General features: G+C 38.2%; 5 protein-coding genes across 7 annotated transcripts in view; 2 read left to right on the forward strand and 3 right to left on the reverse strand.

Annotated features, from left to right (window-relative positions):
- Positions 87 to 1,450, forward strand: LOC104708848 (40S ribosomal protein S23-2). The gene is made up of 4 exons (XM_010425489.2): positions 87 to 204; positions 675 to 830; positions 920 to 1,046; positions 1,136 to 1,450. Exons 1-4 carry the CDS (start codon positions 200 to 202, stop codon positions 1,274 to 1,276), a joined length of 429 nt encoding a protein of 142 aa, XP_010423791.1. The 5' UTR covers positions 87 to 199; the 3' UTR covers positions 1,277 to 1,450.
- LOC104708846 lies at positions 1,390 to 4,963 on the reverse strand. Of its 2 annotated transcripts, XM_010425488.2 has the most exons (3): positions 4,029 to 4,963; positions 3,708 to 3,892; positions 1,390 to 3,629 (listed from the first exon to the last, which is right to left on the reverse strand). In XM_010425488.2, exons 2-3 carry the CDS (start codon positions 3,859 to 3,861, stop codon positions 1,642 to 1,644), a joined length of 2,142 nt encoding a protein of 713 aa, XP_010423790.1. In that variant the 5' UTR covers positions 3,862 to 3,892; positions 4,029 to 4,963; the 3' UTR covers positions 1,390 to 1,641. The 2 variants fall into 2 exon arrangements, with proteins under 2 accessions (XP_010423790.1, XP_010423789.1); XM_010425487.2 differs by having other exon boundaries at positions 1,390 to 3,892.
- On the forward strand, positions 5,116 to 9,762 carry LOC104708850 (putative ion channel POLLUX-like 1). 2 transcript variants are annotated; one of them, XM_010425491.2, is made up of 23 exons: positions 5,116 to 5,266; positions 5,439 to 5,494; positions 5,586 to 5,680; positions 5,775 to 6,025; positions 6,150 to 6,221; positions 6,304 to 6,376; positions 6,482 to 6,580; positions 6,660 to 6,814; positions 6,904 to 7,008; positions 7,118 to 7,204; positions 7,303 to 7,387; positions 7,477 to 7,624; positions 7,724 to 7,800; positions 7,903 to 8,145; positions 8,224 to 8,346; positions 8,423 to 8,515; positions 8,596 to 8,725; positions 8,807 to 8,883; positions 8,959 to 9,006; positions 9,088 to 9,157; positions 9,248 to 9,321; positions 9,409 to 9,519; positions 9,605 to 9,762. In XM_010425491.2, the coding sequence occupies exons 1-23, from the start codon at positions 5,178 to 5,180 to the stop codon at positions 9,704 to 9,706; spliced, it is 2,463 nt and encodes an 820-aa protein (XP_010423793.1). In that variant the 5' UTR covers positions 5,116 to 5,177; the 3' UTR covers positions 9,707 to 9,762. The 2 variants fall into 2 exon arrangements, with proteins under 2 accessions (XP_010423793.1, XP_010423795.1); XM_010425493.2 differs by having other exon boundaries at positions 5,117 to 5,266; positions 8,233 to 8,346; positions 9,605 to 9,706.
- On the reverse strand, positions 10,048 to 10,905 carry LOC104708849 (F-box/LRR-repeat protein At5g02910-like). The gene is made up of 3 exons (XM_010425490.2): positions 10,628 to 10,905; positions 10,372 to 10,545; positions 10,048 to 10,232 (listed from the first exon to the last, which is right to left on the reverse strand). The coding sequence occupies exons 1-3, from the start codon at positions 10,883 to 10,885 to the stop codon at positions 10,062 to 10,064; spliced, it is 603 nt and encodes a 200-aa protein (XP_010423792.1). The 5' UTR covers positions 10,886 to 10,905; the 3' UTR covers positions 10,048 to 10,061.
- The window catches only part of LOC104709973 (putative F-box/LRR-repeat protein At5g02930), a 4,258-nt gene continuing 3,129 nt past the window's right edge, over positions 10,918 to 12,046 (reverse strand). The window contains 3 exon segments of the mRNA XM_010426504.1: positions 10,918 to 11,251; positions 11,307 to 11,344; positions 11,492 to 11,823. Of these exon segments, the coding sequence (XP_010424806.1) occupies positions 10,918 to 11,251; positions 11,307 to 11,344; positions 11,492 to 11,823 (704 nt within the window).

Consider the following 12,046-nt stretch of genomic DNA (forward strand, 5'->3'; position numbering starts at 1 on the left):
GGAAATCATAAAAGCCCAAGTTTTAGTGGGCCTATTAATTAATGGGCTAAGTATTATAAACAGCTCCAGCATCGCTATATTAAGGAGTCACAGCCTTCACTAGGTTTAGGGTTTTCTCAGCCGCTTCAAAGCTATCAGCTACTTGTGCTTCCTCCTGCAAACTGCTCTTTGCTTTGGATCTTCTCCTCCATCAACAAACATGGGGTATGGTTCTCCTCCTTTAGATCCTTCGTGTTCCTGTGTCATTCTGCTCTTTAGTGTGTTTTAATGATCTCATTTGCTTGATGTTTCGCTGAAATAAGAGTGATTTATCGGACGAAATGCGTGTTCTTTTCTGGATATGTATGCTACTTGGGTTTTCTTTTCTTCTGTCTGGAACCACAATAGATTTATACTTAATTATGTTAAGCGTGTGTTCTCTAGTCTTGGCAACTTAATTCAAGAGTTTTGAGCTAATCTGGAACATTAGAGTGTTATAGAACGCATATATGGTATATCCGTGATACTGTGTTATCTTTGTGATGTGGTTATGAAATCTGGAAATTTCTCAACTGTATTGCGTATTGATTCTATGTCTATGAAATCTCTTGCCTTCTAACGAATTGTTGTATACATCAAGGTTCTGTGTTGTAGTGAATACTTAAACTGAACTGTTTGTGATTGGTGTAATACAGAAAGACACGTGGAATGGGAGCTGGGCGCAAGCTGAAGAGACTCCGTATCAACCAGAGGTGGGCTGACAAACAGTACAAGAAGTCTCACCAGGGTAACGAATGGAAGAAGCCATTTGCTGGATCTTCTCACGCTAAAGGAATCGTTCTTGAGAAAATGTAAGTCTGGAAGGACATTGATGTTTACCTTTTTTATTGAGAGTGTTTAAGTGTTGATGTTGATGAGGCCCTTGTGTTTGATTATGCAGCGGTATTGAGGCTAAGCAGCCTAACTCTGCTATCCGTAAGTGTGCTAGAGTTCAGCTCATCAAGAATGGAAAGAAGATTGCTGCCTTTGTCCCCAATGATGGTTGTTTGAACTACATTGAGGAAAACGTAAGTTACATGATATGCCTTTGTATCCTTTCATCAAACGCTATGTTGCTTTCATATGTTAATAATTTCTTGTTGATGTTTTGTTGCAGGACGAGGTCTTGATTGCTGGATTTGGTCGTAAGGGTCATGCTGTGGGAGATATTCCCGGAGTTAGGTTCAAGGTCGTGAAGGTTTCTGGTGTTTCACTCTTGGCCCTCTTCAAGGAAAAGAAGGAGAAGCCAAGGTCTTAAACAACTCAAATGAAGCTTCAAGCTTTCGAAATTGGTTTTGATAGTTTCAGTTAAATGTCTATGTTCTGTTTTACTTTAAGATTCAAGAACTTATGTCTTACATTTTGAGTTTATTTGGAGTTTAGACATCGTTTTATGTTATGGTTTTCAATCAATTTGCTCTTTTAAGCCTCATTGTTGGTTTTGTTACCAATTTTATAGTTATCGACTTATCGTAACCAATTAGAAACCTGGTTTTGTTGGTCTTGAGTAAAGAATAAATGATGTAATACCAAACTTTTAATCCTAGTCTCATTCACATAACTAGCTGATATAATCTGATCGAACCCTGGCCTAACAAAGTTAAGAGATGCCGACGATGTGGATCAAACAGTCATGTTGTTGCTCTTTTTCGCTTTGGGGCAAACATATTCGAGTCTGTAACTTAGAAGAGAAGGTCCAAAGATGCTGTATTTCCCGGCGCTGCTGAAGGCAGTCTCTGCGTCTTCGCTTCTTTTGAACAATACTTTGGCTCTCTTGCCCTTCTTCGTGACCGTAGTCTTCGACTCATGGAGAGGACCGTAACGGTTAAATATCTCGTTCAGCTTTTCTACTGACGGAACCGAACCTGAATCTGCAAATTTGAGGATTAACGCATAGGGTGCTGATGAATCTGCAGAACAGTCCTTGAGACCAATTTGCTCTTTTGAGCCTGAAGCAGTGATATCTTTATTTGCAGGTAAGATCTGCACTTCTTCAGAGTCTTTCTTATCAGAAGGTTTCTCAGCAATACTTCCCTTTAAGTGTAGCATTTCTTCAGGTGGAACTGAACCTGAATTCCCAGTGTTAAGGATTAACGCATTAGGTGCTGAAGAATCCGCAGAACAGTCCTTTGCACCAATTTGTTCTTTCAAGCCTGAGCCAGTGATTTCTTTATATGCAGGGAAGATCAGATCTTCTGTAGAGTCTTTCTTATCACCAGGTTCTGTCTCAGTGATACCATTATTGAGTTTACTGCAAGATAGTTCATTAATGAACTTTTCAAAATCTTCATAATTCAAGGGATCTATGCCGATTGATTCGGGTATCCCCGTTGGAGTTTTGGCAGCGTGAAGGCCAGGAGAAGAAATCTTTCTTTCGGCAAGCTCTTCGTGTTTTGGCTTCTTCGTCTTCTCGTTCTCAACTTCTAAGTTTGTGGTAGAATTAGAATCATTGCAAGGCTTAAGTGTAGGAGTTAAAGAATCTATCTCGCTTCCCCCTTCAATTCCATAACATGGTTCAGCCGCCATCTGTAGTTTATTAGCATCACCCACTGCAAAGTTATTTTCCTCATCAGAGATTTTAGAAACTGAATCCTCTTTTTGTCGGTTGTTCTTGATCCTTTTCTCAGACTTACCAGATTCCAAAGACTCAGCCTTACGTTTCTTCTCAGAATGCGACTTACCATCCAATTTCTCAGTTGATTTGCCCCCACAGCGTCTCTTTACAATCAAATCTGACAAAGTCTTCTCCTTTGTCTCTTCATCAGTCCTATGCTCAGAATCAAACCTTTCCTTGTGTTCAGCATTATCTTTGTAATCTGTCTTTCTCTTTCTGGAAGATATTCCTACAACTGTATTTGCTTTTGGGAGAGAAGCTGCGGATTCTATCGACTTTGTAAATGTTTCATAGTCAAGGGAGTGAGAATAGTCTTTCCATTGTCGAAAAGACAAAACCTGAGCTCGGTTTATAACAAGTTTCAGCTCCTCAGTCGCATCATAGCCAGGAGAGCAAGCTAAACGCCTGATAGATTCCACGAGTTTCACAGGTTCAAAGGAGTCTGCATTCGATAACTTGTCTCCACCATATCTCACCCTTGATTCCTCACGAATTCCAGCACTGACTATGTTCTGAGTCTTGAGTTTGATATAGGCTTCCTCTGAGATACAAGAGCAAGATAAACCAAACTCTACTCTCCTTGAAACCTCTTCCAAAGCACAATCAATAGCATCACGAAACTGAGCCGAGTTGCTCTGATCCTGCATTAGAGAGAAATGCTGATGAAAAGGCTTGATCCGAGATGCATTAATCCAAGCAAAAGTACAATCCCCAAAATACGCAACCAAGACATTTCCTTTCTTGAAGTGCTTCTTGGCAGTTTTAGATGCAGCAGATGCATCAAACACCTGTCCAGGCCACCATGGATAGCTCCTTACTTTAGCCCAAACCAAATCAGAGTCAGACCGCTTCAGATTCTCGTTAGCAAATCCATTCTTATCCTTGCTGCTCTTAAGCAGATCTGAACCAGCTGAAACCACACCATCTAGATTCTCAAACTTTGATTCCTTCCCACCTGAGCCATCTAGGTTTCTGTGCTCACCAAAACCACCAGGTTCTGCACCAGAATCAACCACATTACAGAGATTATCACCATGAGAATCCACATCCTTATCATCACGAGAAGAGCCCGAACCTTTTCCCTCGACTACCAGGTCCTGCTGAGCTTGAAAGCTCGCAGCATCAGTTAGGGTTTCAGATGAGTGAGCCACTCCGTAGTCAAACCTCGACGCCTTCGCTGCAAAATCAGCATTGGAGTCCGATTCGACTCCTCCTGGCTCCGTAGACATGACGACAAGTACCAACAAAAAAAAAAAATCCCTAGACAACGAAGAAAAAAAAAAAAGGAATCAGGAGAGATTGCTTCCATTAAAGCAAAAACAGTACTAATCATATAAGAGACGAAGATAATAATCGGAGAACAACAAAAAAAAAAAAAAAAAAAGCGAAAACAGACCTCAGGTGGCCGGCGAAGAGAGAGCTTGATGTTGTTGGGTGATGATGAAGAAATGATGACCTGAGGGGGCGTTTCTCTTCTGATTTGCTGAGAGGATGTACTACGTGTACGTCAAGCAACACGCCACGTGGTAGTACTTGATTTTTGTCGCGACTCGTCACAACCCCCAACCACTCTCTATTGAGGTTCAAAAATATTCAAACCTTTTCTTTTCCCTCTTTATTTCAACTTTGAATTTCTTAATTTTTTTTTTTTTTGGATTGAAGATTCTTTAACTTAGTACTAAATACTAATTAATCAGCAGTAAGTATACTCTAAGAATATCACATTTCTATCTGAAAAGAATATAACACGTTTTTTTAAAAAACATTATACCTTGATAAATGTCTTCTAAAAATTAGTTGCACTTTAATGATGGGGTCTTCGTCACTTTTGTTGTTATGAAGAGGATATTTTAGGAGCCAATCCCGTTCGAGGTTCATATTGGTAGATGAAATTTTACGATAGAAACAAAAGGGATACTACAAATATTCGTTTATTAGTAACAATATACGTTATATATACACTGTACACATCATGAATACAAAAACGTGAATAGTGTGAGTGGGAATAAGAGAAAGTAGTTAAAAATACAAATTAGCGATAAGGTGGTTACCATTTTGTTTTTTTTCTGTGCTATTTTAGCCGGTTCATTGGATGCCATTCTTTTGCGTTTGTTTTTATTTACTCTTTGAAGAAAAAGAAAATAAAAAAAACATTATATTTTTTAGACGTACGCAATGCTGATTTAACGATATAGGTCGGTGTGATCCGGATTTGGACATGTTGTTAATATGAATTTGTTGTTGTGTGTTGTTGTCTAACTTAATTAATGAGATTCTATAGTGATGATCGAGAGAACATGTCAATGTGATGGGTTTATATTAGTTTGGTTGTCATACTCATTCAAATCCGGTGTGGCCAATTATATTCTTTTTTTTTTTTTTTTTTTTTTTTTAANCTATGAGAGTTTGGTCCCAAAAAACTTAAGAAAAAAAAAACGTGATGATGAGAATGAAAAAAAAAATCAGCGTTTGTTTCTGTCCATATAATATATACACAAGCCGCGGAGAAACAAAAAAAACAAAAATATCTAAGTAGAGGAGAAAAATGGTGGCTGTTCAGTTGTTTGCATGGAAGCCATTGATTCTACCTTCTCAAGCTTTGAGTAGGGATCGATTCTTCCCTTCTTTCAACAGGTTTTTAGTTCCTTCTTATGCTTCACACTTCTGAACACAATTGCTTGCTTTGCTTGCATCCTGTTGATGATGAGCCATTATGCAGTTTGTGATGCTCCTTGGGCTGTGATGGTTAATTACAACTTGTGTCTCTCTGAAAAGAGTACTTTTTCTTTCTTTTCTATATTTGCAGGAGCTTGAGTTTACACTCTCTGCCTTTAGGTGGAATTAAGTCTTTTAGTTTCAGAGGTGAGCTTCTGTATATTCTTCCAATTCCTCTCTGTAGTATATAACTAGACTCCTATTTGATTAGCTAATTTTACTCTTCTCTATATTACAGGGACTTTTAAAGTCAAATCTCAAAGGACAGGGGAAACAGAGCCTCCTAATAAAAACTTTGGTTTACTGAAAGGTTTCAATTCCAAATTCTACAAGGTATAGAATGTATCTCTACTGGTGTCATTGATGCCTTTGCTTTCTTATTTTAGCTGTCGAGATGAAATCTACATATAATCTTCTTGATATGCAGAGTCTTCCATATAAACTTGTGATAGGATGCATCCCTCTGTATGTGGTCTTGAGAATAGCCCAAAAGATACTTCAAGATCTTCCCAGTCTCATTCAGAACTCAGTGAAGGTTGGCTTGCCTTTTGCTTGTGCATCCAACTCTCTAGGCAAAAATTCTTTACTCAAGTCAATTCCTTCTTCCAATGATATCAAATGGGGTATTGCAAGGTCTTCTTACCTTTTCAATACTCAGCTTGAGAAGAACATTGGCACGTATGTCGTCCTAAACCCAATACTTAATTAGTACTCCTTAATTATCAAGACGATGCTCCTTGTTTGCATGTACAAAAATGTTGCCAACTGTTTCTGATCACTTGTCATATATGGCTATATTTAGGTTATCTGTGGTGCTCCTGATAGTATGCTTTTCGTTTGTTTTCATTGGGGGAATCCTATTTTTCAAATTCAGGTAACATAGATAGCTTTGTGTTAACTTGTTGTGATTTCCATTGCATATGGTTTCTTACTATTATTCCTTTCTTGTTGTGAAGGAAAGACTCATCCTTAGAAGACTGCCTATGGGAGGCCTGGGCATGCCTCGTTTCCACTGATACTCATTTGGAGGTCACGATTTGCTGCTTCACATTTTCAAGATATCAATAAGCGTCACAATATTTTCTCTTGCAACTAAACAAATGCATGCGTATATGTTTTTATTGCAAACTGCAGCAAAAGACACGCTTTGAAAGACTCATTGGAGTTGTCCTTGCCATATGGGGAATAGTGTTTTACTCTCGCCTTTTAAGCACAATGACAGAACAATTTCGGGTACGTTCTTGAGACAAACACTACTGAATGTGAATGTTTAGTGGTATAAGTTATCCTGATCGATTTTTGTCTTGGGCAGTATCATATGAAAAAAGTGAGGGAAGGGGCACATATACAAGTCCTAGAATCTGATCATATCATCATTTGTGGAATAAACAGTCATCTTCCTTTCATACTAAAGCAACTCAACAGTTATCAAGAGCATGCTGTTCGCTTAGGTACAGCCTCAGCTAGGTAAATTTGGCTCTCTGTATATATCTTACAATTATATTTTCTGCTTATCTTGACTTGGCTAATCACTTTTCCTTCTTATATGCTTTCAGAAAGCAGACACTTCTTCTCATGTCTGATACTCCGAGGAAAGAGATGGACAAGCTAGCTGAGGCTTACTCCAAAGATTTTGATCATGTTGACATCCTTACAAAGAGGTGATATGCAGAAGTGAATTAACCTGAAATAATACAGCTTCAATTCATGGATGTTATTGTTGGTTTGCATATTATTTACAGTGCTGATTTCATGCTTTTGCCAGTGCAGTTGTAGTCTTAACATGACGAATTCATTTGAGAGGGCTGCCGTCTCTATGGCCCGTGCCGTTATCATACTACCAACGAAAGGTGATCGGTAAGAACATTTTCAAGTCCCGGATAGATATTTGAGTAGTCGATGTTTTCACTAGTGTTGTTGTAGCTCTTTCATATTATGTTAAATCATTGTTTCAGGTATGAAGTTGATACAGACGCATTTCTTTCTGTATTAGCTCTTCAACCTATACAAAAGATGGAATCCATCCCAACCATTGTAGAGGTAACTGAAGACTGTGCAGTGCAGCAATGGTTTTATGTTTTTTTAGTACTGATCTGTTTCCTATCTTTTGCTCTGAAAATTGAATGCAGGTATCAAGCTCTAATACGTATGATCTTCTCAAGTCTATATCGGGGTTGAAAGTGGAGCCGGTTGAAAATTCTACATCCAAATTGTTTGTCCAATGCTCACGTCAAAAGGGCCTGATAAAGATCTACAGGCACCTACTAAATTACTCAAGTAGGATACTATTATATGTTCTGAAATTCGAACTTCATGTTTTTATATTAAGTTTGTACTCATCAAGACTGATTAGTACCAATTCTCTACTCGTTGCAGAAAATGTATTTAATCTTTGCAGCTTCCCTAATCTAACTGGGATCAAGTATAGACAATTAAGACAGGGGTTCCAGGAGGTAGGATTCTGACAGTGTTTTAAGCATGTTTTTTTTCTTTCATTCTTTCAATCATTTCCTTTTGGCCTGTGGCCTTTTTACAAGATGTATTCTTCCTTCCAGGTTGTGGTTTGTGGTCTTTTACGAGATGGGAAAGTAAATTTCCATCCAAGTGATGACGAAGAGCTCATGGAAACCGACAAGCTATTGTTTATTGCACCTCTCAAGAAGGACTTTTTATATACAGAAATGAAAACTGAGAACATGACAGTAGATGAGACTAATGAGACTAGGAAGCAAGTGTTTGAGGAAAAAACATCACGGCTAGAGAAGATCACAACGCGTCCTAGTAAATCCTTATCAAAGGTCTGACTCTCAACTGCACCTCACAGTGCTTGATCTATGATATTAGTCTTTTGAGACCTCTGATGTTCATTTCAATAGTTTAAGCAGGGATCAGATACCTTCGAAGGACCAAAAGAATCTATACTTTTGATTGGTTGGCGTGGAGATGTTGCGCATATGATCAAGGAGTTTGACAATTATGTTGGTCCTGGCAGTACATTGGTGTGCCTCATATACCATTATTTCTTTCTGGTTGACTCTCATGGAATGAGTAACTAATCATTTTCTTTACACACAGGAAATATTATCAGATGTACCGTTAGAGGACAGAAGAGGATTGGACAAGAGTATAGGTTCAGGAAAAATCAAGAACATCCAAGTTTCACATAACGTAAATTTCATTTTCACTGGAATGAACAGAATACAGTTTCAAAATCATTGTGTACTGATGTTTTTGCAATCTTTTTGCAGGTTGGGAATCCTTTGGATGATGATACACTTAAGGAAACTATAATGCAGATGCAGAGTAGATATGAAAAAAGTGAAGAAGATATTCGTCTGACTATCGTTGTAATATCAGATCGAGACTTGCTTCTTGGAGGTAAGCATTCATCATTTTGTTCTTCTTGATTATGTCTTTGGTAATAATGATTAAACTAACGAATAGTTTGATGTCTTTTAGATCCATCTAGAGCAGACAAACAATCTGCTTACACTCTTCTCCTCGCTGAAAGCATCTGCACCAAGCTTGGAGTTAAGGTAATGTTACTGCCTAGACTAATCACATCCTAGCCACTTCATTGAATTTTCATCTTACTATTGTTGTTTCTTTAGGTACATAATCTGGCCTCTGAAATCGTCGACACAAAACTCGGCAAGCAGGTATTGAAAGGCTTTTTCTATTCCTATTATTAGCTTCTGTACTGTTAAGTTGCTAAAACAATATATAAAAAACTATACCAGATAACAAAACTCAAGCCGTCCCTTACTTTCATAGCAGCTGAGGAAGTTATGAGCCTTGTAACAGCACAAGGTTACATTTCATCTATTGGATTTTGGTTTCATGATAACCTACCTGCAACTGCAATCTGAACAATAGTAATACTCTTTTCTTTATAATCAGTCGCTGAAAACAGCGAACTTAACGATGTATGGAAGGACATTTTGGACGCAGAGGGTGATGAGATATACGTAAAGGTTAAACAAGAAAAACACACTCTTAACTTTGATAATATTCACAAATCCTTGCGATTTGAAAACTTTGAGTTTGTTCTAAACACACAGGACATTGAGCTGTACATGAAAGAGGGCGAGAACCCTTCATTTACGGAGCTCTCAGAGCGAGCTTGGCTAAGGAGAGAAGTTGCCATTGGCTACATAAAAGGCGGTAAAAAGGTACTGTTTTATATGACTTTGCAACAACAGACATTAACCCTTTTCCTCTTCACAAACTCGGTTTTGTGTTTTGTTGTTGTTGCAGATAATCAATCCGGTTCCAAAGACAGAACTTCTGTCCCTCGAAATGGGAGACTCATTGATTGTTATATCAGAGCTTGAAGGAGACCAAATTGTAACACTATGAAACATATTGATATTCCAGATGTTATAGTTTCTCACAAATGCAAGCATCAAATAAGATTTAAGATAAAAAAAAAAAAAAAGTACACGATTTAAAGACTAAAACACCATTGAGTTGATTAGAGATTATAGAAAACTAAAAAATTGTTTGTGGTGAGAAAGTAAGAACCATCTCAATCATTATTTTCAGATTCAGTTGTATCAATGTAACCTCATAAATCCAGTTGAACAAATGGGTCTTGTTTATATCCAAGTAGCTTCCATACCCACTGCATCAATACCTTTGACCTCAAACCTTACTAGACGAACTCTAAGACTCGCAAAGCTAACCCGTTGTAATGGAACGGAGAGCCTACCGCTCACCAATTGTACTGAGATGTATTGTCTTCTCTAGTGTTTTCCAGTAGAAACTCCATGAATGAAGTCATGAGTTTCGGCTCTAAAGAAGTCGAGAAGTCCAAATCTTTTGGTATCCAGCACTGATTCTGATCCAAGCCTTTCAAATCCAAGTAGTAATTAAGATCCCAATCCTGTAAAACATAAAATGCTTTCACGAATACTAGGAAAAAAAAAAAAAGACAAGTAAAGGACATGGTTTGTGGATTATATAATCTAATGTACAGTAGGATAAGAGAAGAGCTGAAGAGGTTCATGGTAAAGTATATATACCGATATCATCTTGCTGTTCACTAAGTCTAGTTTCAGAAACTTCACTCCAGGTGAGTTTTGTAGCAGCTTTGCTATACCAGGAATAAACGAAGGAACAATCATCGTCTCAAGAGTCAAAACTTCGACTTTGAGCATCGGAAAAGGAATATCACAGAACTCGGCAAGAGATAACATCTAGCAAAAGTGACCAAATGCATTCAGAACAATTTAAACCACAACGCAAGAAACTGATCCTTACAAGAACAGAAGAGCTTACCTGAAGAAAGGCAGCACCAAAAGCAAGGTTCTTCACATTCTGCAACTTTTGAAGCATACTTAGCACATAAATTTGAGCGAAATCAGCTTTGAAATAATAACAATTTGAATAGTAGATGTTCAAGTAAGCTTCGGTTAAAGAAGAGACATCCACTAAACTACATTTCCTATGAGAGTGTCTCACTCTCAAACAATGGATATGCGGCGCCACGATCTTCGTTGGTCCCTCGTTATCTATATCCAATCTCTTTAGCTTCATCACTTCGCTCAGATCAAGATNCCTAAACACTATCAACCACCGGTTCGCTTGAGCACGATAGAGACGTTATTGTTGTGAGAAAGCGTGAGAGAGATTTGAGACAGCTCTTCAAATGTTGATCTAGCAATGAAATTTCTCGATAAACGGACAACCAATGTTTCTAGCGTTTTTGTGTTTGCCAGAAAACGTTCCATGAACGAACCAACGACTTTCGGCTCTACAACTTTATACTCCCACGAGGTCGGAAAGACCTTATCTTCCAATCNATCCTTTAGAGATGTCCAAGACACGTGAACCGTATTGAGAACTCCAGAGTCGACAACGAGTTGGTTTAAAGATGAGCTGGTGTAGAAGGAACCAGGGAAGCTGTAAAAACAAACACAGTCATCACGGAAGTCAAGAGAAAGCTTCTCGGTGTTACGAGAAACGGCGAATTCGACCAAGGTGATNTATCTTCATCTTGAAAATTAAAATCATAATATAAAAAAGACTTACGATATCTTCAGATTAGTTATTACAATATATATCGCTCATGCATAGATTGCTAAAAGAAAGGGAAGGACATGCTTCTTTGTAATTAGCAAATCTAAAGGTAACCATGCATACCGGCTCGGCGTGGCAACTCTCAGTTGTGTTGTAAACTGTTAACTTGTTTAATCCAGGTNCTTGAGCCTTGCTGCTGACACGGAGATCGAAACTCGTGATTCTGGGAGCAGAGTAGTTAGCTAGGGTTCTGTTCAACGAATCAGGGTCGGCTTCACTGCAATCGATGGAGAGTGTAGGTGTGTCGGACCATACATGTTTCCATCGCTTCGACAAGACGGAGGTTCTGATCACGAACTTGGTCGGAAAATGGGAGAAGATAATATGGAGAATTGCGTCAGGTAAGGCGCTGATTAAATCCATACCGCCGGCGATTGAATCTCCGGTCCCCATCACTGATCAGATCACACAAGAGATCTCACGTTCTAATCATCAATAAATAACCTTAAGAGAATATATATATAGCTTGGGCCTTTTGCAATACATTATTGGGCCTAAGTTAAACAAAATTTTGGATCTAGACCCAGGCCCATAATTTAAATTTTGGAAAATTCGGAAATTAATAATTAAATGTCTAAATAAATGTAATATAGAGCAAAAAAAAAAAAAAAAAAAAAA

The sequence above is a fragment of the Camelina sativa genome, chromosome 8 (genome assembly GCF_000633955.1).
Source record: "Camelina sativa cultivar DH55 chromosome 8, Cs, whole genome shotgun sequence".
In the NCBI taxonomy this organism is placed as follows: Eukaryota; Viridiplantae; Streptophyta; class Magnoliopsida; order Brassicales; family Brassicaceae; genus Camelina; species Camelina sativa.

What these genes read in the sequence shown, in the direction of transcription:
- LOC104708848 (XM_010425489.2), top strand. An exon ending in GGAATCGTTCTTGAGAAAAT is followed by an intron (nt 831 to 919) that starts GTAAGTCTGGAA and finishes TTGATTATGCAG; the next exon opens with CGGTATTGAGGCTAAGCAGC. An exon ending in TGAACTACATTGAGGAAAAC is followed by an intron (nt 1,047 to 1,135) that starts GTAAGTTACATG and finishes GTTTTGTTGCAG; the next exon opens with GACGAGGTCTTGATTGCTGG.
- LOC104708846 (XM_010425487.2), bottom strand. Translation starts at nt 3,861, where the DNA reads ATGTCTACGGAGCCAGGAGGAGTCGAATCGGACTCCAATGCTGATTTT.
- LOC104708850 (XM_010425491.2), top strand. Translation starts at nt 5,178, where the DNA reads ATGGTGGCTGTTCAGTTGTTTGCATGGAAGCCATTGATTCTACCTTCT. An exon ending in TTAGGTACAGCCTCAGCTAG is followed by an intron (nt 6,815 to 6,903) that starts GTAAATTTGGCT and finishes ATATGCTTTCAG; the next exon opens with AAAGCAGACACTTCTTCTCA. An exon ending in GTTGACATCCTTACAAAGAG is followed by an intron (nt 7,009 to 7,117) that starts GTGATATGCAGA and finishes TTGCCAGTGCAG; the next exon opens with TTGTAGTCTTAACATGACGA.
- LOC104708849 (XM_010425490.2), bottom strand. Translation starts at nt 10,885, where the DNA reads ATGAAGCTAAAGAGATTGGATATAGATAACGAGGGACCAACGAAGATC. An exon ending in TTGGTGCTGCCTTTCTTCAG is followed by an intron (nt 10,546 to 10,627) that starts GTAAGCTCTTCT and finishes CACTTTTGCTAG; the next exon opens with ATGTTATCTCTTGCCGAGTT. An exon ending in TGAACAGCAAGATGATATCG is followed by an intron (nt 10,233 to 10,371) that starts GTATATATACTT and finishes TATGTTTTACAG; the next exon opens with GATTGGGATCTTAATTACTA.